General features: G+C 42.0%; 2 protein-coding genes and 1 long non-coding RNA gene across 11 annotated transcripts in view; 2 read left to right on the top strand and 1 right to left on the bottom strand.

The window, feature by feature from the left end:
* adamts10 (ADAM metallopeptidase with thrombospondin type 1 motif, 10) overlaps window positions 1-5,909 on the top strand; it is a 50,854-nt gene extending 44,945 nt beyond the window's left edge. For 4 of the 6 annotated variants that reach the window (XM_081707647.1, XM_081707649.1, XM_035522177.2 and 1 more), the window contains 5 exons: window positions 1,043-1,172; window positions 1,594-1,801; window positions 2,022-2,198; window positions 3,063-3,222; window positions 3,622-5,909. In XM_081707647.1, the coding sequence (XP_081563773.1) occupies window positions 1,043-1,172; window positions 1,594-1,801; window positions 2,022-2,198; window positions 3,063-3,222; window positions 3,622-3,731 (785 nt within the window). In that variant the 3' untranslated portion in view covers window positions 3,732-5,909. Of the gene's footprint in view, window positions 1-1,042; window positions 1,173-1,593; window positions 1,802-2,021; window positions 2,199-2,632; window positions 3,223-3,621 lie in introns of those variants that run through there. The other 2 variants (XM_035522179.2, XM_035522180.2) reach the window with 2 other exon arrangements.
* A 1,964-nt stretch (window positions 5,910-7,873) lies between these two features.
* Window positions 7,874-20,000, top strand: part of myo1f (myosin IF) — a 29,714-nt gene continuing 17,587 nt past the window's right edge. The window contains exons 1-2 of one of the 4 annotated variants that reach the window (XM_027032536.3): window positions 7,875-8,766; window positions 18,297-18,428. In XM_027032536.3, coding sequence (XP_026888337.2) covers window positions 8,764-8,766; window positions 18,297-18,428 — 135 coding nt within the window. In that variant the 5' untranslated portion in view covers window positions 7,875-8,763. Of the gene's footprint in view, window positions 8,767-18,296; window positions 18,429-20,000 lie in introns of all 4 variants that reach the window. The other 3 variants (XM_081707583.1, XM_081707585.1, XM_081707586.1) reach the window with 3 other exon arrangements.
* LOC145653719 (uncharacterized) lies at window positions 13,952-15,060 on the bottom strand. Its single transcript, XR_014119883.1, has 2 exons — window positions 14,653-15,060; window positions 13,952-14,268 (listed from the first exon to the last, which is right to left on the bottom strand). It is a non-coding gene; the product is annotated as an uncharacterized LOC145653719 (long non-coding RNA).

Here is a 20,000-nt window from a genome sequence, read left to right as displayed (position 1 = left end):
GTCTCTTAGGTGTAACGTGTCTGATGTGTGTAACGTGTCTGGTGTGTGTAACGTGTCTGATGTGTGTAATGTGTCTTATGTGTAACGTGTCTGATGTGTGTAACGTGTCTCTTATGTGTAACGTGTCTGATGTGTGTAACGTGTCTCTTATGTGTAACGTGTCTGATGTGTGTAATGTGTCTGGTGTGTGTAACGTGTCTGGTGTGTGTAACGTGTCTCTTATGTGTAACGTGTCTGGTGTGTGTAACGTGTCTGGTGTGTGTAATGTGTCTCTTATGTGTAACGTGTCTCTTATGTGTAACGTGTCTCTTATGTTTAACGTGTCTGATGTGTGTAATGTGTCTGATGTGTGTAACGTGTCTGGTGTGTGTAATGTGTCTGATGTGTGTAACGTGTCTGGTGTGTGTAACGTGTCTCTTATGTTTAACGAGTCTAGTGTGTGTAACGTGTCTGATGTGTGTAACGTGTCTCTTATGTGTAACGTGTCTGGTGTGTGTAACGTGTCTGATGTGTGTAACATGTCTGGTGTGTGTAACGTGTCTCTTATGTGTAACGTGTCTGGTGTGTGTAACGTGTCTCTTATGTGTAACGTGTCTGGTGTGTGTAACGTGTCTCTTATGTGTAACGTGTCTGGTGTGTGTAACGTGTCTCATGTGTGTAACGTGTCTCTTATGTGTAACGTGTCTGGTCTGTGTAATGTGTCTGGTGTGTGTAACGTGTCTGATGTGTGTAACGTGTCTGGTGTGTGTAATGTGTCTCTTATGTGTAATGTGTCTGGTGTGTGTAACGTGTCTGATGTGTGTAACGTGTCTGGTCTGTGTAACGTGTCTGGTGTGTGTAACGTGTCTGGTGTGTGTAACGTGTCTGATGTGTGTAACGTGTCTGGTGTGTGTAACGTGTCTCTTATGTGTAACGTGTCTGGTGTGTGTGACGTGTCTGGTGTGTGTAACGTGTCTCTTATGTGTAACGTGTCTGGTGTGTGTAACGTGTCTGATGTGTGTAACGTGTCTAGTGTGTGTAACGTGTCTGGTGTGTGTTTCAGGGGTTCAGGTCCAGCACGTCGTGTGTAAGAAACAAGCTGACCACTCTGTGGTCTACAACCACTTCTGTGACAAGAGCAGCAAACCCAAGGAGAAGAAGCACCCCTGCAATACTGAACCCTGTCCTCCCACGTGAGTGTGTGCGCGTGTGAATATGTGAGTATGGGTGTGTGTCCCCTGCCCTGCAACAGGAACACACACATATGTGAATGTTTGTTCTTGATTCAGTGAGTTTTTTTGTTCATTTGCTGGCTGTGAAAGTCGAGAGAACAATAAACTATAAGAACCCTCCAGGACTTACAGATTCAGAGTGAGGAAAGGTCACCAGAGGTCACAGATGTGTAGAAGCTCCATATTTTGAGCATGTGGGGTGTAATAACACATCAGATCTAAAGGTCATAACACGTGATCTGACACTGTTGTGATGGAATCTGATCTTCACAAGCACTTAAACCTCAGACATCGTATTATATTGTGTGGAAGCATTAGGGTTATTGCCATAATGAATACTCTCTCCCTCTCTCTCTCCATCTCTCTCTCCCCCGCCTCTCAGCTGGTGGGTCAGTGAGTGGTCCGAGTGCAGCAGGAGCTGTAGTGGGGGGGTCCGTACACGGGAGGTTCTGTGTAAGCGCAAGTTCTCCTCCACGGAGGGGAGAGTTCAGGATGACTCCACGTGTGTGGCGTCCGTGCGCCCGCCCGTCACTGAGGCCTGCAACGGTCACAGCTGCCCTCCAGAGTGGCACGCTCTGGACTGGTCCGAGGTATGGCCGTGCCAGTCCCATGGCCGTCAATCCCAGCACACATGTGCAAATGTAGACATTAATGTAGACCACGATAGATCGACCGCCAAAGATTTAAACGATTTTGTCATGAAAATAAACGTTATGTCCTTTTTGTAAATCATGTCTGTCTCCCTGTCTCACTCCTTCTCTGTATACCTGTCTCATTACTTCTCTTTCTTTGCTCTTTTGTTTTCTCTAGTGCACCCCCAGCTGTGGTCCTGGCTACAGGCAGAGGGTGGTCCTGTGTCGCAGCGGGGAGGGTGCGGACACTCTGGGCGAATCCGAGTGTCCGAAGCAGGGACGTCCCACCACCAGGATGCGCTGTAACCTTCAGCGGTGCCCCCCACCGCAGTGGGTCTCTGGGCCCTGGGGTGAGGTGAGCGCATGGCTGGGCGCCCCTACAGCCAGGGAGTGTCTGAACTCACACCTGAAAGACCAGCCACACCTCACACTCACACCTGAAAGACTAGTCACACGTTACACTCGCACCTGAAAGATTAGTCAAACCTCACACTCACACCTGAAAGATTAGTCACACCTCACACTCACACCTGAAAGACCAATGACACCTCACACTCAGTCCTGAAAGATTAGTCACATCTCACTGAAAGGTGTTTCATGGGCTTCAACGTCTCAGTTCAAGGTTTCTTCCTTATGCATATGTTTATGTATATGGGAGTGTGTGTGTGTGTGTGTGTGTGTGTGTGTGTGTGTGTGTGTGTGTGTGTGTGTGCGCATGTGTGAGCGTGTGTGTCTGTGTCGTGGGTATACCAATCTGTGTGTGTGTGTGTCTGTGTGTCTGGGTGGTAGGTACACTAATCTGTGTGTGTGTATGTGTGTGTCTGGGTGGTAGGTACACTAATCTGTGTGTGTGTGTCTGTGTGTCTGGGTGGTAGGTACACTAATCTGTGTGTGTGTCTGTGTGTCTGGGTGGTAGGTACACTAATCTGTGTCTGTGTGTCTGGGTGGTAGGTACACTAATCTGTGTGTGTGTTTGTCTGTGTGTCTGGGTGGTAGGTACACTAATCTGTGTGTGTGTGTCTGTGTGTCTGGGTGGTAGGTACACTAATCTGTGTGTGTGTGTCTGTGTGTCTGGGTGGTAGGTACACTAATCTGTGTGTGTGTGTCTGTGTGTCTGGGTGGTAGGTACACTAATCTGTGTGTGTGTATGTGTGTGTGTTTGTGTGTGTTTGTGTGTGTGTGTGTGTGTGTGTGTGTGTGTGTGTGCATTCTCTCCTAGTGCTCATCTAAGTGTGGTGTGGGCCAGCAGATGCGTTTGGTACAGTGTGTGACACACGCAGGCCATCCGTCCAATGAGTGCCCAGAAATGCCTCGGCCCGCCTCAGTGCAACAGTGCAGGAGCAAGTGTGACCTCAGTGGCCCCACGGATAACCCCGAGGGTGAGACGTCAAATGCTTCTACACAGCTGATTCAAGTCAGCCCTGAGGAAAGATAACGAGTATCTCAGTACAGGAGATCACTGGGCTGAGGACAGTCCAGGACAGAATCTGTGTGTGTGTGTGTGTGTGTGTGTGTGTGTGTGGTGGGTGCGCATGCGCGTTGGAGGGTGCGGGTGATTTCAATATATTCAGTGAAGAAATGTTTAAAAATTTGCTTACTATTCTGAAATCCACTATTAAACATTAAACTCCCCGTCCAACTGCAGTATCCTCAATGTTATTAGATTTGTCAATCATTCGTGTTGTCTATTCTAAAAATAGTTGAAAGTTGATACTTTTGTCAACCTGTTTTTGTTCTATTTGTTTTGTTGCATCTTTGTTGTTATTCATTTCCACTAGAGTGCAAAGATGTGAACACAGTGGCATACTGCCCCCTGGTGCTCAGGTTCCAGTTCTGCAGCCGCCCGTATTTCCGACAGATGTGCTGCAAGACCTGCCAAGGACACTGACCTCTACACCGGCCCCTCCCCCGGCCCCTCTCTCCGCCCCTCTCTCCGCCCCCTGCTAGCTCTCTCCGTGTTTGTCCTTCTCTCACTCTTTAGAGGATGGTGGACTGGGCTGCTGTCTCACTCCAGTTGTTCAGCTGTTCTGACATGGCTGCTATCTTTCGTAAGATGTCCCTGACGTGGTGCTAATCTGGTATCTGCCATTACTGCACACCATAATCCCTCAAACCTCAATCCCAGACCCGGGACGCACCGCACCGCACAGATTAGAGCTTCTCCCCTGTAGCTCAGCAGCCACGCACCAGGCCGTGTGTGAGCGCGACATTTCTGCAGCCGCTTCTAAGATGAGAATCAAGATCCAAGGAACGTGGGTTTTATCACAGAACACATTAACGTGTGCTATCGTTTTGTCTCGATGGAAAAAAACATGCCAAATTCAAACACGTACAACACCGTCAGATTACTCCCAAGCATGCGTGCACATAAGTAAAGATACACGCTACAAAAATGTACATCTCAGTGGCAATTGGGTCTCACGTCCAACAATGTAATTGTTATTGTTATATTTGTATAATATACAGGAAAAGGGTCTTATGCAAAAACCAAAGATGATGGCGACAGCTCAGATCAGTACTGGACATCAGTGCACGTTCATGTGAACACAGTCTAGCCACGCTGTGCATCCTCATCAGTGACCGCGGATGTCTTTCCGACGGCGTGTCACTCCTGCTCCAGTAAACGTTGCGGTCTGGGGGCAGGGGACTGCCGTCCTGCCGAACATCTGAGCGACAGGAGCTATGCAGCCCGCTGTGCTCGAGCGGGGAAGATGCACGGGGAGTTTAAGACAGTTCATGACCGGGTCATAGCTGGTAGAGCGCTGAGCTGTAGGATGCTGTGTCCTTCCTCTGAACCAGTGCTCCACTGAACAACAGGCAATCAGTTTCTCACCATTAAGATACCTTTTGTTTGGGTTCTAAATCTTTGAGAAAGCTTGCTGTCTGTGATAAGACCATGTCCTACCTTATCATGTCAAAATCTGACAAGTGAAAACTATTTAATTTCTTTCTTTTAAAGGAAATTTTATCATCATATATATTAGCATATATAATTACAGCCTTGAAGATATTGCAGTGTGGTAATCTTCATGAACTGTGTTGTTGTGGTCTGTTAGGTTCTTTTTGATGCTGTATAGCCTTTCTAACGTAAACATCACCCTCCCTGATCTGGCCCTGTTTAGTCACAGAAGAAGAAGTTGAGCCCACGGGAAGATCTTTTGCGTTTAGTCCTACAGTCCAGCGAGACTGTAGTTTAGTCTACCTAATTCCAGCAAGGCAAGTGGCACAGGCGCATTCCCAACATGCACTGCAAGCACGCCGTCACACATCATTATGAGTAAATGTTGTGCAGTCAGGCTTTAATGTACTGATATGAAATCACCTGAGTGTTGTCCCGCAAAACGAACAACCTGCCTCCTGTGTCCAGTGCCATGTCCTGGTCTTGTCCTGTGACGGCCAAGGTGCTGTTTGGAAAGTTACTGGTTACAGCTTTAAGACCCTGTGGGCTAATTTACACTGTTTCTGTATGTACAGCAGAATTGGTCTAAATCTTCTTTTAACGGTAGGTTCCCTGGCTCATGACAGTGTCACTCACCCTTTCTGGCATTTCATTGGTCAGCTTTGGCATGTTCTCAAACTTTGTAATCCACTTTGTTTTTTGAATTTTGATGAGTTTCCATGGTCAGTCTATGGTGCTTTGAATGGTGCTATTTCTGTCTTTTAAGCTCAAGATTCGTACATTTATTTTAGTCACAACACATTTGTGGTAAGAATGAGAAGGAAAACTGCATTCTAAGTTATCTATTGAATTTTCGTGGGGGAAAACTTCATAGCCAAATCAAGTTTGGGTAGATTCAAAACAACGTTATTTTTGTTGTGATTTTTTTAAACTTTTTTTTTTCATACGTAACGTTACACTTGAAGTGTGGTGATTTATAATGATAGACACAGCCAAACCAGTGTATGTCTAACAAAACCTTTGGTTGTTGTCATTGTTTTCAACTGCTTTTGAAATAACATTGTGTACTGTAATAAACCTACATGTCTCTGAATTTTATTTAGATCATCTAAAATGAAAATAATACAGTGAATAAAAACACGATGCATCGTGAACATAAGAAATACACCCCATGTGTTCTGTCTTCATTGTCATCCTGAATTTCCTTACAAGTTCTTATAATGTAGTTAATATGTGCTATGTGGCCAAATCTATGCAGACTTGCGGCCACGACACCTACATAGACATTTATTCACAACTTCTTCCAAAATTCATGAATCTCTCAGTGTTCACCACCAGCAAATGTCTGTACAACTACAGCAAAGTTTGCAGACATTTAGATTGATCAAAACGGAACTTTCAGTTCACAACCCAACCAAAGTCTGGTCACTGTGGGTGGAAATATGTTGCATTTTGACAGACAAATAATAAAATATATACATGAAATACATAAAACAGATATTGTGATTTTAGCAGAACATTTGTTCAGTTTATTCCATTTTCTGTTTGCTGCCTTGTTATCGATAGAAAATGGCCAGACATTGAAATGCACAAGCATATGGTGAAAATATAGATGTCATCACTGAAGAAATTTGAAACACCTGCTGAAATACCTGGCCATCATTTCAACTAACAACCTGCCCAGGTGTTTGTGCCCTGTTACCTTATATTCAGTGTGATGTTGATGAAAATATGTGGCCAAATGCAGTGGACAGGATGGGTGGAGCAGGCCAACAGACATCTGTAGTTACTGTATATAGTGAAAATACTGACTGGGTATTACACTTCTGTATTTGTTATTGATTGTATATATTTTTATTTTCTAAACTACAGTATGTTGCACTGTGAGAACAAATGTTCAAATCCAGTAAACCCATGAAGAATACTGTGGCTTTAGTAATTTTCTTTATCATCTATTGTTTTATATATTATAGTAAATATTGTTATTTTGGGTTTCTGATACAGTAAAACATTCATTCCTTTACAGTGTACTGTAAATTTAACACAGTTCTATCTATTGTGAGAGGTAAGACAATAGATCATTTTTGTGGATGTAAACGTAGAGGGAATGTAAACACTGTGTATTTATCAGTGTTACATACTGGCTGTGTTTTGAAGTTCATTGTACACTGAGTGATAAAGAAGACTTGCGTGATAAAAAACATGTTACAGTTGTGTTATGTTATAGTTGTGTTATGTTATAGTTGTGTTATTATTGTGTTGTAGTTGTGTTGTAGTTCCGGCAGCATTATCCATTTTTGGATGAAATATGACACGTTTTGGTGGTTGAAGTCCATTTTGCATGTTCTGAAGATGTTCTGATCTAGCTGACATCAAAGTATGTATCATTTTATATAATCCAGTATATCTTCTTTTTCCTGGACATGTCTTCTTTCTGGACTTAAAAAATGTATCCGGCCGGGATTTCTAACGCCTAAAATGTCCGGAATGTTGCTTTCCGTTCATGTTAACACGCGCTTCCTACTACCGTCATGCACTGTACAGCTGTTATTGAATTGCTTTGACCAGTGTTTATATGTCGAGCTTTCTCATGTGCCATAATTAGTCAATCTTGTATCCTACACACGCAGACTGGTCAGACTGCGTCTATGCGTGAGGTATCTTACGCCCAACCCTTTACGTGGCAAGACCTAAAACGTTAGTGATGCTCTGAAGGTTGGGGCTCGGGTTTGGTTTTTGCGATATATGTGTACAACATGCATGTGACTAAATCATTTGACATAAATCTATCACCTAGGCTTGGGTACACTACACAGTGTCTAAATCGTAGCAGATTATAAAAAGACATCACACTTTACAACTGATTTCTGCATCTTTACAGACTGAAATACAGACTGAGTCCTGAACTACTGAAAAGTGTCTAATGCAGTAGTGGGTTTTTATTGTAACTGATAAAGCACTTATTCTATGACCATGAAAATATTATGCCGATTTTCTTTTACGTGTTTTAACGTGTATTTGATTTGTAAGGACCATCTGAATGGAGAGAAGTAAGACCCACCCAATTTAATCACTCACTGTAATGAATACAAACAGGCCATGACATCAGTTTAATTTAGGAACTCTTCCCTGGAACAGCTGCCTCTCTGGTCTTTTAATACACTATTCAGTTTTTGTTGTCAGACATTGTCTTAACAATATTGATCAGTTTTACATTTATCTGATGCTTTTATCCAAAGCGACTTACAATGATATAAGAGTACAAGTTGAGCCATTGAGGGTTAAGGGTCTTGCTCAGAGGCCCAACAGTGGAAACCTGGCAGTGGTGGCGCTTGAACCAGCAACCTTCCGATTACAAGACCACTGTGCTGTGTAAAGGTGTACATATCAAGATGCAAAGTATCAACTGAGAAATAACTTTCAGTCATGACCACGTAGCGAGTCCACAGGTTTATCGTACACGGAGCAGGGGTGGTTACAGACGGCGGTTGAGAAGATTCTCCTGTCTGCCCTCCGTTCTCACGTCGGCTGCGCATGTCAGGACGCTGCAGCTTCTGCTATTGCCTTTCCTCTTTCTTTATTCTAGTCATCCGAACTTCGATGGCATTTTGTTTTCCATTTTCCTGGGAATTAATTAAGTCCTGGATAAAAGCACAGTGTCTGGTCGTGCTCAGGTCCTCAGGTCTCCGTAGAGATCGCTCTACTTCGCGTCTGTTTCATGTAGTAATCACAAATGTGTCACACTTGTTAGATGGGTGTGTGCCTCCATGTATCACAGAAAAAAGCGTTTCTTTTTACATGCAATATAGTCTGTGGGTGGATGAGGAAGTTAATGGTGCGCTCAGAGTGTTAGTTACGGCAGCACTGCAGCCAGACGCTGGACCGGGACCGTTGGTGATGGAGACGTGCTGAGGGACCACGTACTGGCTCGGACACGCACACACAAACGTTGTTTTGACCACTGGGCGGACGACTGAGAGCAGGAAGACACCCTGAAGAGGACAGCCTCAGGCCCGGCACAATGGTAAATATATCCCGACAACTCGGAATGTTTCACCGCTGCTCCATTTGAGGGTCTGAGACGGTCCTGCAGTACTGTGCCTCGTTTCTGCTGCTCATGTATTAAGCTACATCTGTCCACGTCGTCTGGGAGTTTTCAAAGCAGTCCCAAGGTGATCGGGTTGCCTGTGATTCATCTTGTGGGGTTCTGGTTGTAGTCAGAGCTGAATGCAGATATCAAAGAGGATCTGAGGTTAATTTATTCAAAAACATCCATTTGCCATCATGTTGTGTCAGGTTTTCGGTAGAGTAGGATATGATGAACACGGCTCTCACAAAATAATACTTAAGTTTGTCACATTCTTCTTGAATGGTATAAGGAAGTGATTGATGAGAAAACAGAAGCATTACGATTCTGGACTGTAGAAGTGGTGGACCATGTGACTACAGCTCCATAAAAGGAAAATAAATGATATTTCTTTTCTGTTTTTTTTCACATGAGGTGTCTGTAAAAACCTTTCGGTCCCGAGTGGTAGCCAACCACTATAGGTCAATGATTCAGTTTGATGCTTGTGTCAGCTATAATATCTGTAAAAGATCACTTCATGCCTGTTTGTGAGCTGGTCTTACTGAGGTGGTTAAGTTTGTGGAGCAAGGGACTCCTCTTGTGTGTGTGTGTCTTCCAAATAGACACACTCCACTAGACACTGACACTGGCAGGAGTCGTTTTTTGTTTGTACGGTTGTTCAGACGAAACTCAGGCCACAGCGAGTATGCTACTGACAAACGTTCACTTTGTAGCATTTTAGAATTCAAAACGTGTTGATTTGTAAGTGAAGGCGCTCTGCCAGGATCTGAGCACAAGGTGCACAGGAAAGATTTGAGGTGAGGGGGGGGTACATTTGGGCATGTTTGAGGTTACATGTTCGGTTTGGGTTGGGCTGTGAACTGTTGCAGAACAGAAAGATGAGGCGTAGTTTGAGGATGTGTGCACAGCTTGTGGTGCCATGAGGTTCAAAAGGGATTTTCGCAACATTGCAACTTTTGTATGTAGAGGGAAACAGATATGTGTGTCAGAGGGACCTGTGGTTGATTGTCTTGAAACTTCCGCAGAACATCAGGAGTGTGTCGTTCCTAGATCTTCCAAAATTCAAGACTGTTTATTCAATATACACTAAATAGAAATAAAGATGCAGACTCTGGAATTAATTGAAGAGAAGAGCTGGTTCCATCTTTATTCTGAGCTCAATGTTACAAACGAGGCATTGTCTGGAGAATGTCTAACAGTCTCAGGTGGGCACACCTTTATACATTTTCTTCATAACCATTTTTATTTTTTCATAAAACTTGGCCAGGCTCTACTTTTGTTCTCCAAACCACACATTAGTCAGTGTATGAAAATCTTATATTTAACACTTACACCAACCAGTTCTTGGTACCATTAGGTTAATCCTGGACTACTTCTACTTTTTAAAAGGCGATCATATTCTATATCACTGGCTGCCCATATTGGTTCTTCCTGTGATGTCCATATTGATTCTTCCGGTGCGTGGCCGGGCTGTCCCGTTCTTGAACCAAGGCTCTCCCTTCGACTGAGGCCCCTAGAGGCCTGTCAATATCATTTTATTACCTCAAGCTTGTGCACGTCACCATAGCCCGCACACCTGAAACCTCCTCCCTAGAATGTAACACATCTCACTGGTAGTCCCTAGCAACCAGCATTGAGATTTTATTATGTCAAGGACTGTGATAGTCATTTTCTACATAGTTTTTCTTCAGGGATACTTAGTTCTCAGTCTACCGTTCCTTTGCCAAGCTATTAAGGGATGGCGACCCAACGGCTAATCAGCTGCAGGCATTGAAATGGCGACAGGTGATTAGAAACATCAGGACTGGATCTGGGGAACAGATTTGAGAGTCTAGGCCGGAGTAAGCATTTACTCTCCTGTGTGTGTCGGTGAGTTCCATCCTCGTGACAGAATGCATGAAGAACGCATCAACACTCTCTGGCACAACCTGCCTGATCTACTACCCCACTGTATATGCCTCCCCCTCGCCACTCTACTCTCGCAACTGAGGTTCATCCTCACACTAATGCCATTCTGGTGAAAATGCTGACCTAAAGCTTGTATCATTCCTACAACACCTCCTAAACCTGCTGACTACCACAACTGAGTCAGCTTGATTGACCCTCCAGGACCAGGGCAGATCTTTGTGGTTCTTGTGCCCAAAATCTACACATGTGGAGCTCTCTTACTGGCAGCCTATGATAGTGATGTGATAAAGTGTTTGCCCCCTTTCTGATATCTTATTTTTTTGTACACTTAAATGTTTCAGATCATGAAACAAATGTAAATATTAGACAAAGATAACACAAGTAAAGACAAAATGCAGTTTTTAAATGAAGGTTTTTATTATTAAGAGCAAAAATATATATATAAAAATCCAAACCTACATGGCCCTGTCTGAAAAGTGATTGCCCCCTAAACCTAATAACTGGTTGGGACACCCTTAGCAGCAACAACTGCAATCAAGTGTTTGCGATAACTGGCAATGAGTCTTTTACAGCGCTGTGGAGGACTTTTGGCTCACTCATCTTTGCAGAATCCTTGCAATTCAGCCACATTGGAGGGTTTTCGAGCATGAACTACCTTTTTAAGGTCATGCCACAGAATCTCAATTGGATGCAGGTCAGGACTTTGACTAGGCCACTCCAAAGTCTTCATTTTGTTTTTCTTAAGCCATTCAGAGGTGGACTTGCTGGTGTGTTTTGGATCATTGTCCTGCTGCAGAACCCAAGTGCGCTTCAGCTTGAGGTCAAGAACAGATGGCTGGACATTCTCCTTCAGGATTGTTTGGTAGACAGCAGAATTCATGGTTCCATTTACCACAGCAAGTCTTCCAGGTCCTGAAGCAGCAAAACAGCCCCAGACCATCACACTACCAACACCATATTTTACTGTTGGTATGATGTTCCTTTTCTGAAATGCTGTGTTAGTTTTACGCCAGATATAATGGGACATACATCTTCTAAAAAGTTCAACTTTTGTCTCGTCAGTCCACAGAGTGTTTTTCCAAATGTCTTGTGGATCATCAAGATGTTTTCTGGCAAAACTGAGAGGAACCTTTATGTTCTTTTTGCTCAGCAGTGGTTTTCGTCTTGGAACTCTGCCATGCAGGCCATTTTTGCCCAGTCTCTTTCTTATGGTGGAGTCATGAACACTGACCTTCACTGAGGCAAGTGAGGTCTGCAGTTCTTTGGATGTTGTTGTGGGGTCTTTTGTGACCTCTTGGTTGAGGTTTTGCTGTGCTCTTGGGGTAATTTTGGTCGGCCACTCCTGGGAAGGTTCACTACTGTTTTATGTTTTTGCCATTTGTGGATAATGGCTCTCGCTGTTGTTCGCTGGAGTCCCAAAGCTTTAGAAATGGCTTTATAACCTTTTCTAGACTGATAGATCTCAGTTACTTTGTATCTCATTTGTTCCTGAATTTCTTTGTATCCCCGCATGCTGTCTAGCTTTTGAGGATCTTTTGGTCTACTTCACTTTGTCAGGCAGGTCCTATTTAAGTGATTTCTTGATTGAGAACTGGTGTGGCAGTAATCTGGCTGGGTGTGGCTAGACAAATTGAACTCAGCTTTCCAAAGATCACTTTTTCACACATGGTCATGTAGGTTTGGATTTTTTTGCCCTTAATAATAAAAACCTTCATTTAAAAACTGCATTTTGTCTTTACTTGTGTTATCTTTGTATAATATTTACATTTGTTTCATGATCTGAAACATTTCAGTGTGATAAACATGTAAAAAAAAAAAAAAGATAACAGGAAGAGGCAAACACTTCCACACCGCTGTAAGTATAATGTTCATTAAAACAGTAAGACTGGACTAGGTGGCGATCGTTTACTTTTAACACTGTAAAATATACCATGAAACAAGACAATATACCAGTAAAATACAAGACGGTATACCAGTAAAATACAAGACAATATACCAGTAAAATACAAGACGGTATACCAGTAAAATACAAGACAATATGCCAGTAAAATACAAGACAATATACCAGTGCACAGCAGTGTTTAAAAATGTGCATTGTTTTTGAATGACTGTATATCCCTGATTCATTCATTAACAAGCCTCAGTCCCAAGACGTTTTTACACACACACACACGCACGCACGCAGGCACACACACGCACGCACGCAGTTTTCTCTTGGATTGCCTGTTGACAGGATGTAAGCATATTTAACAGCACAAGTGCAGTTGGCATCGTATCTTCTAGTAAATATTACAGGTACCACTGGACTGGCACAGACCTGCCTGTGTACACATCTTTGATCTGCTCTGTGCTCGCCAAGTTCACACGTATGAGATCGTACTTGACTGTATCTTCCTGTTTTGAATCACATTTGTTGAACAGACCCTGCTCAGGGCGTTGCGTTTCACATAAATGACAAACTCTTTTTTTCTCTCATATACACAACACGTACATGAACAGGGGCTCAAAACCAGGCCAGATTCGCTCTCATTTATATACGTTTCTGTTCGTTGCAGCTGTGAGGAGGCACCAAAAGCCCGCGTATTAACAGTGCACGTGAATTAAAATCAGTCAATGAAAATGCACGTGATCCGAAAATTGAGTGATAACTAGCAATTTGATTTGATAAAATCAACTGTTATTTGGTCAATTTTGACCTTGATTTGATATATATTGTTTAAAAAAATCTAATGGCTCGTTTTATTATACGTCACCAAGGGGTGTTGAAAGAAGTTGGAAATAAATATTTGATGAAAATAATGATTATTAAAACGCACGTGTCAAATGTAGTGTCTCGTGTCAATTATCACTGAACTCAAGACGTTTTTATAACTGGCTTCATTTATCATTTAACATTAATGATTGCTATTACTCACCTTATTTATCGTTTAACATTAGTCGTTTTTATTCTAACTGAAATTACAACGCTAACTGATTTAGCGTTGTACTCGAGCGATATTTGTTACTTCCGTCTCTCGCCTCTAAATGTCAGTCATCAAGTTGTGCCCATGACGCCTCTGCTGTCTGTGAGGGTTGGAGGTTTGCGTGTTTCCCGCTCGCCTTGTACGTTTAACAGCTAGAGAACTGAGTCTCAGGTGCTGCACACCACAGATCACCCCTGAGAGAGTACTACATAAAAACCAAGTCATTCAGATCATTTAATAATACACCACTGCAGTTTTCAGGTCATGCTTTAATCGTTTCATTATTTCCGCTCTTAACATTTCATTCTAATAAGTCAAATAACCATACTCATATTTTCAATTCACATGTACTTTTTTGAATCTAAATTTAATTTGCTTGCATTTTTCTGAGCCTCATTTCCTCGTTTAAATATTTCTTGCTTCCACATCTCGTGCCGTAGAAGTGTGCAGTCCCGCGTTTGTTCAGATCAGTCATGTCCAAGCTGACGTCTCTCCGTCTACACTTTGAATCATATTGCAGGAATTTAAAACCACAATGGCAAGAAGTTTATAGATCAGAAGCCTCTTCCTACACCAGGAAAACAACGAAAATCATCTTTACCTCAGGTTGCACTAGGGGTGAAAAAGGTGCTCATGTTTGGCCAAGGATGGAACATACATAGACGAACGTTCAGTAATGCTGAGTTTACGGCTTAACTGTAACACCACCCAGATGGTGTGAATGGACTGTTTGGTTTATCAATAGCGGGATAAGTCAGTGCTGTGGTCATTAGCGAGGCGTGTCCATAACCAGCACGCATACACCAGAAACGTACAGGGCAGTCAAACACAGAAACAAGGTCACAGTCCAAGTCCAAAAAGCTAAGAAAAGCTTTCCAGTGGAGCAGAACCCAGAACCAGGGACAAAACAGGACAGTACACAGGTAAGCAAGAAAAAGAGAAACACACTCACTATTTTCACATGGTGTTTAGCATTATTGTCGGGGTAACAATCTTCCACCTTATGAGTGTGATCATACACAGTCTAAATAGAGTTGTAATAACTGAAGCTTGGTAGAATGACTTTGTCGTGAACTCCTCCATCGTAGGCAACTTCACACATATATTCCAAATTCTCCATGACAGTTTTCACACCCCACTGCCCGTGCCCCTCTCTGGTCCCTAGAGCTGTGGGTGGGTGGAGGGGTCATCTCATGGACCCCCACCTTCCAGTGGAAAGCAGACAATGTGAAAGCACAGCTGTACTGCAGCTGACTACACTGGCCGCATGCTGACAGCATCTGGTGCTGCTAGCTAGGGAACAGGCTGCTGTTTCCTGTAGGGATAATCACAGCCAGTCCAGTTTAAGAGTACTTACAGAACACAGCGTGTCTCCAATATCTCACTGCTCTGCACTGAATATCTAAAATATATATATATATATATATATATATATATATATATATATATATATATATATATATATAATATATATATATATATATATATATATATAAAATATATTTAAAAAAAAAATATATATATATATATATAAAATATAAAAAAATATTATATATATATATATATAAATATAAAATATAAATATATATATATAAAAAATATAAAATATAAAAAAATATTATTTTTATATATAAATATATATACACACCTCCAGAAAAAATAGAGACCACTACAAAATCATCAGTTTCTCTAGTTTTACAATTTATGGGTATGTGTTTGACCAGGCTGAGCAGTTTTGTTTTATTCTATAAACTACTGGCAACATTTCTTCCAAATTCCAGATAAAAATATTGTATTTTAGAGCATGTTTTTTTGTGTGAAAATGACTAATGGTTGACTAAACTGTAAAAAAAAAACAGTTACAGAAATTTCAGACCAAAAATAATACAAAGAAAGCAAGCTCATATTCATTTATAACAACACAGTACTAATATTTCAACTTAGGATGAGTCAAGAATCAATATTTGGTGGAATAACCCTGATTTTTAATCACAGCTATCATGCGTCTTGGCATGCTTTCCACCAGTCTTTCACATTGCTGTTGGATAACTTTACACCACTCCTGGCACAGAAATTCCAGGAGCTCGGCTTTGTTGGATGGCTTGTGACTATCCATCTTCCTCTTGATCACATTCCACAGTTTTTCAATGGGGTTCAGGTCTGGAGATTGGGCTGGCCATGATAGGGTCTTGATCTGGTGGTCCCTCATCCACACTTTGATTGACCTGGCTGTGTGACATGGAGCATTGTCCTGTTGAAAGAAAACAATCATCAGAGTTGGGGAACATTGTCAGAGCAGAAGGAAGCAAGTTTTCTTCCAGCACAGTTTTGTAAGTGGCTTGATTCATGTGTACTTCACAAAGACAAATCTGCCTGATTCTAGCCTTGCTGAAATATCCCCAGATCATCACCGATCCTGCACCAGATTTCACAGTGAGTGCGAGACACTCTGGCTTGTAGGCCTCTCCAGGTCTCTGTCTAACCATTACACAACTAGGTGTTGGACAAAGCTAAAAATTGTACTCATCAGAGAAGATGACCTTACTCCAGTCCTCTGTGGTCCAATCCTTATGGTCTTTCACAAACTTCAGTCTGGCTCTTCTTTTCTTCTCATTGATGAAGGGCTTTTTTCTAGTTTTGCACGACTTCAGCCCTGCCTCCAGAAGCCTGTTTAAAACTGTCCTCGCTGTGCAATTCACCCCAGCTGCTGCATGCCATTATTTTTGTAGGTCACTTGACGTCATCTTACGGTGACATTATGTTAAGTGACATTCGAATGAGGTGGTGATCATCACGGTCGGTAGAGTTGTTTTTGACCTCTGCCAGTCTGTAGCTGGTGTTGTCCCATGAGTTTGATGCTTGACCTCATTATTATGAACTGTAGTTTTTGAAATTTTCAAGATAGAAGCAACCTGATGCTCACAATTGAACCCTTCTTTTCCTCATTAAGAACCTTTCTTCCCAACTCTTGGCATGGTCTGTAGCTGTAGTTTGACTACACTTACTTTTTGGGTAGTCCTGGCACTGCCATTCCCATCCAGCTAGTTCAGTAACAAGAGAATAGTGATGACAGCAGCAGTGGTTTTTGTGTCTGTGAAGGAATTCAACAAACACTTGAATGGAATGGCTGCTGTACATGTGGAGATGCTGATTTAAGAAAACATTGGAGTGGTGTCTTATTTTTTTTCAGAGCTGTATATATATATATATATATATATGCAAATTATTTTGTTTAGCATATAAAGTATGCAGATACATCTTCCTGTTAATAATTCTTCTTAGTTGAAATGATGTGAAATACAAAATGCTCTACATGCTTAGAAGAGACCGACTGTGGTTGTGGTTGCCAGCGCTGTTGGTATTTTTGTTTTCATAAGCGGCCTTGAAACTGGAAGTCAATTAACAAAGCCCTACACACACACACACACACACACACACACACACACACACACACACACACACACACACACACACACACACACACACATATGCACATCTCAGTTCAGCATTTTGTCTCTACATACTTATGGCTGGCTGGTTGTGACAGAAGGTTCTTCAGGCTGTTTAAAGAGGAACCATCTTGGTGGCCTTCCTCCACCTCACACATTGTTGTCATGGCATCCTCAATCACACAACAATTTGTCATTTTCTGCTGTAGTTTAGTAACACAAAAATCTTATTTCCTGATGCTTTCCACTCAGTTTCTCTTTTGAAGAGACAGCGTGAGAGACCGTGAAGGGGTCGCTCACACTTGCGGTGCTAGCTGGGCATCACTGCCCTCATTTGTTAGGGGCGAGGTGTTTCTTTGAACTGTGGTAAAGCTGTCTCTGGTGTAGAGATATGTGAGGGTAGCAGCTTCTCTCTCTCTGTGAACTGCTATGCTGACTGAAGATCACCTGAGCTATGTGAGCCTCGGGTTACTATTTTTGCACAGGTTTAAGCATTGTTCAGAGAAATGTGGGCACATTGCTCATTTAGATGGTTGTCAGGTATTACGCATGGGTGGAGTGGTGCAACTGTGAGACCAACTGTGTAACTAAGAATCAGCAGCTTCAGGGCTGTTTTCAAATCCACTTTGTGCCAGTTGGGTTTAGATTACTACCCAACCATGCATTTATCTATCTATCTATATTGGGTCAGACGTTCTATGTGAAAACAAAATTCAAGAAATATCATAGCATTGCAGTCAACATTTTGTATTTCATCTTCACTTACGGGTCCTCCGAACCCATTACAGCACTCTAGTTGTTTTTCAACCATGTCTCATTGGGCACTCTCAGCATGCACTCTCAGCACTCACTTTCCATGTGCACTCTCAACGTGCACTCATGGCACACACTCCTGGCACACACTGTTGGAGCACACTCTCTGCACGCACTCTCAGCGCACAATCAGCGCGCACCCTCAGCACACACTCTCGGCGTGCACTCTCGGCGCACTCTCTCAGAACGCACTCTTGGCACTCGCTCTCTGCATGCAGTCTCAGAGTGCAATCCCAGTGCGCACTCTCGTCGCACACTCTGGGCATGCACTCTCTGCCCTCGGCGTGTACGAGCAGGGAGATCCCGCAGCCTCTGATGGTGCTTCCTCTTGTAGGGCAGCAAGTACCACTGGCAGAGTCAGAATGTGAAACAGAGCGGCGTGGATGACATGGTCCTGCTCTCCAAAATCACAGAGGAAGCCATTGTGGAGAACCTGAAAAAGAGATACATGGACGACTACATCTTCGTATCCTTCACAAATACATACGCGTGCAGTTCATACTGAAATTATCATTGTTCCTTAACATATGAGGTATTTCACATAAAGCATATTAGTGTAACTGTTATAAGTGTCTGTTATAAGAATATGTTATAACAGATAACAGATAAGAAGTCTGTCATAACAATCTGTTATGTGTATGAAAATAACCATGTATGAAATGTTACAGTTTATGATGTGGGCCAAAATAATATTTTACATATTTTATAATAACAAACATAAACTATAACCTATAGTTTATAGGTATACTATAACGTTTTACAGAAATTTTGCGTATAGACACCCTGAAGGCATAACACATGTTACGATTATCGACATAAGTGGTACTGCAGTTGGAAACATGGACACTCAGAGTTGTTTTCCAGATAAATGGTGGCCATGTGGACAGGTTGTGTTTGGCATTAACCATGTCAGAGCTCGACATAATTGGACATGTTCACTGGGCAGTGGTGTCTCAGTAGTGAAGGTACTGGACTCGTAATCCAAAGGTTTCCAGTTCAAGTCCCACCACTGTCAGGTTCCACTCTTGCCATAAACAAAACCTTTAACCCTCAATTACTCACGTTGTGTTCAGTCAGAACTATAGGTTGCTTTGGATCAAAGTGTTACATAGATGCTGTAAATGTTAAACCATGTTTATTTACAGTGTGCTCAGGCCACTAATCACACTCACTTCCTGTTCCTCATGTGAGGATCTTGTGTAGAACACTTTCTCTGATGCACTTGTGCTAGAGGGACTGTTGATAAAATGGTCCATGATGACCTTGTCATCTTCAGATTGTCTTCTGTGTTAAACAGCCTTTGAAATCATGATGTCAGAAGCAGTTGTGATCTAAATACTTATATGCACAATAAAGCATCCTTTGGTTTGTGAAAGACACTATATAATTTGAATGTATTATTTAATGTATTTATTATTATTACTATTATTATTATTATTATGTTACTATTTCACTATATTTAATAATCACATACCAATGATGTGGTTAGTATTTATCCAGTCTATACAGACCCTTGGCACTTGTGAGCTCTTTAAACTAAATTAGAGTTCGATTATTTCTGTCTTCCTGTGGGATAGTTTTGTTCTGAGCTTTGTTTACTCCTACACATACACATGTTTACTCATGTAAAATTACCACATTTGGAAATATCTCTCTCTATGAAGACATAGATGACCTCATCTTGGGCTGTATTTTGTGTGGTACTAGTTCAAACTCTTAACGGACACACACACAAACACACATACTCACACTTGGTAAGTAGACTGAGATGAGTTGTTCCTCTTCTCTAGCTATGATCTGACACAACATCCAACATTTAGCACACTTCCGTATTTCTATCTGTGCATATTTAGTTGAATATACGTGATCGTTTTCTGTAGGAGCTTGAATACGTAGTTAAAAGTTCATGAAATATTCCGAATCACTGATCACAAATTGAATTATTTCAAAACAGCTCAGCTGAGTTTAGTTATGAACTAAACTCAGTCAAACTAAATTAATTAATTAATGAAGCTGGTTTCATTCTGTCAGAACTGAA

The sequence above is a fragment of the Electrophorus electricus genome, chromosome 25, assembly GCF_041902795.1.
Source record: "Electrophorus electricus isolate QZ-2024a chromosome 25, ASM4190279v1, whole genome shotgun sequence".
Classification (NCBI taxonomy): domain Eukaryota; kingdom Metazoa; phylum Chordata; class Actinopteri; order Gymnotiformes; family Gymnotidae; genus Electrophorus; species Electrophorus electricus.
Note: the sequence above shows the minus strand (reverse complement) of the source record. Positions and strands in the feature narration are given on the sequence as shown.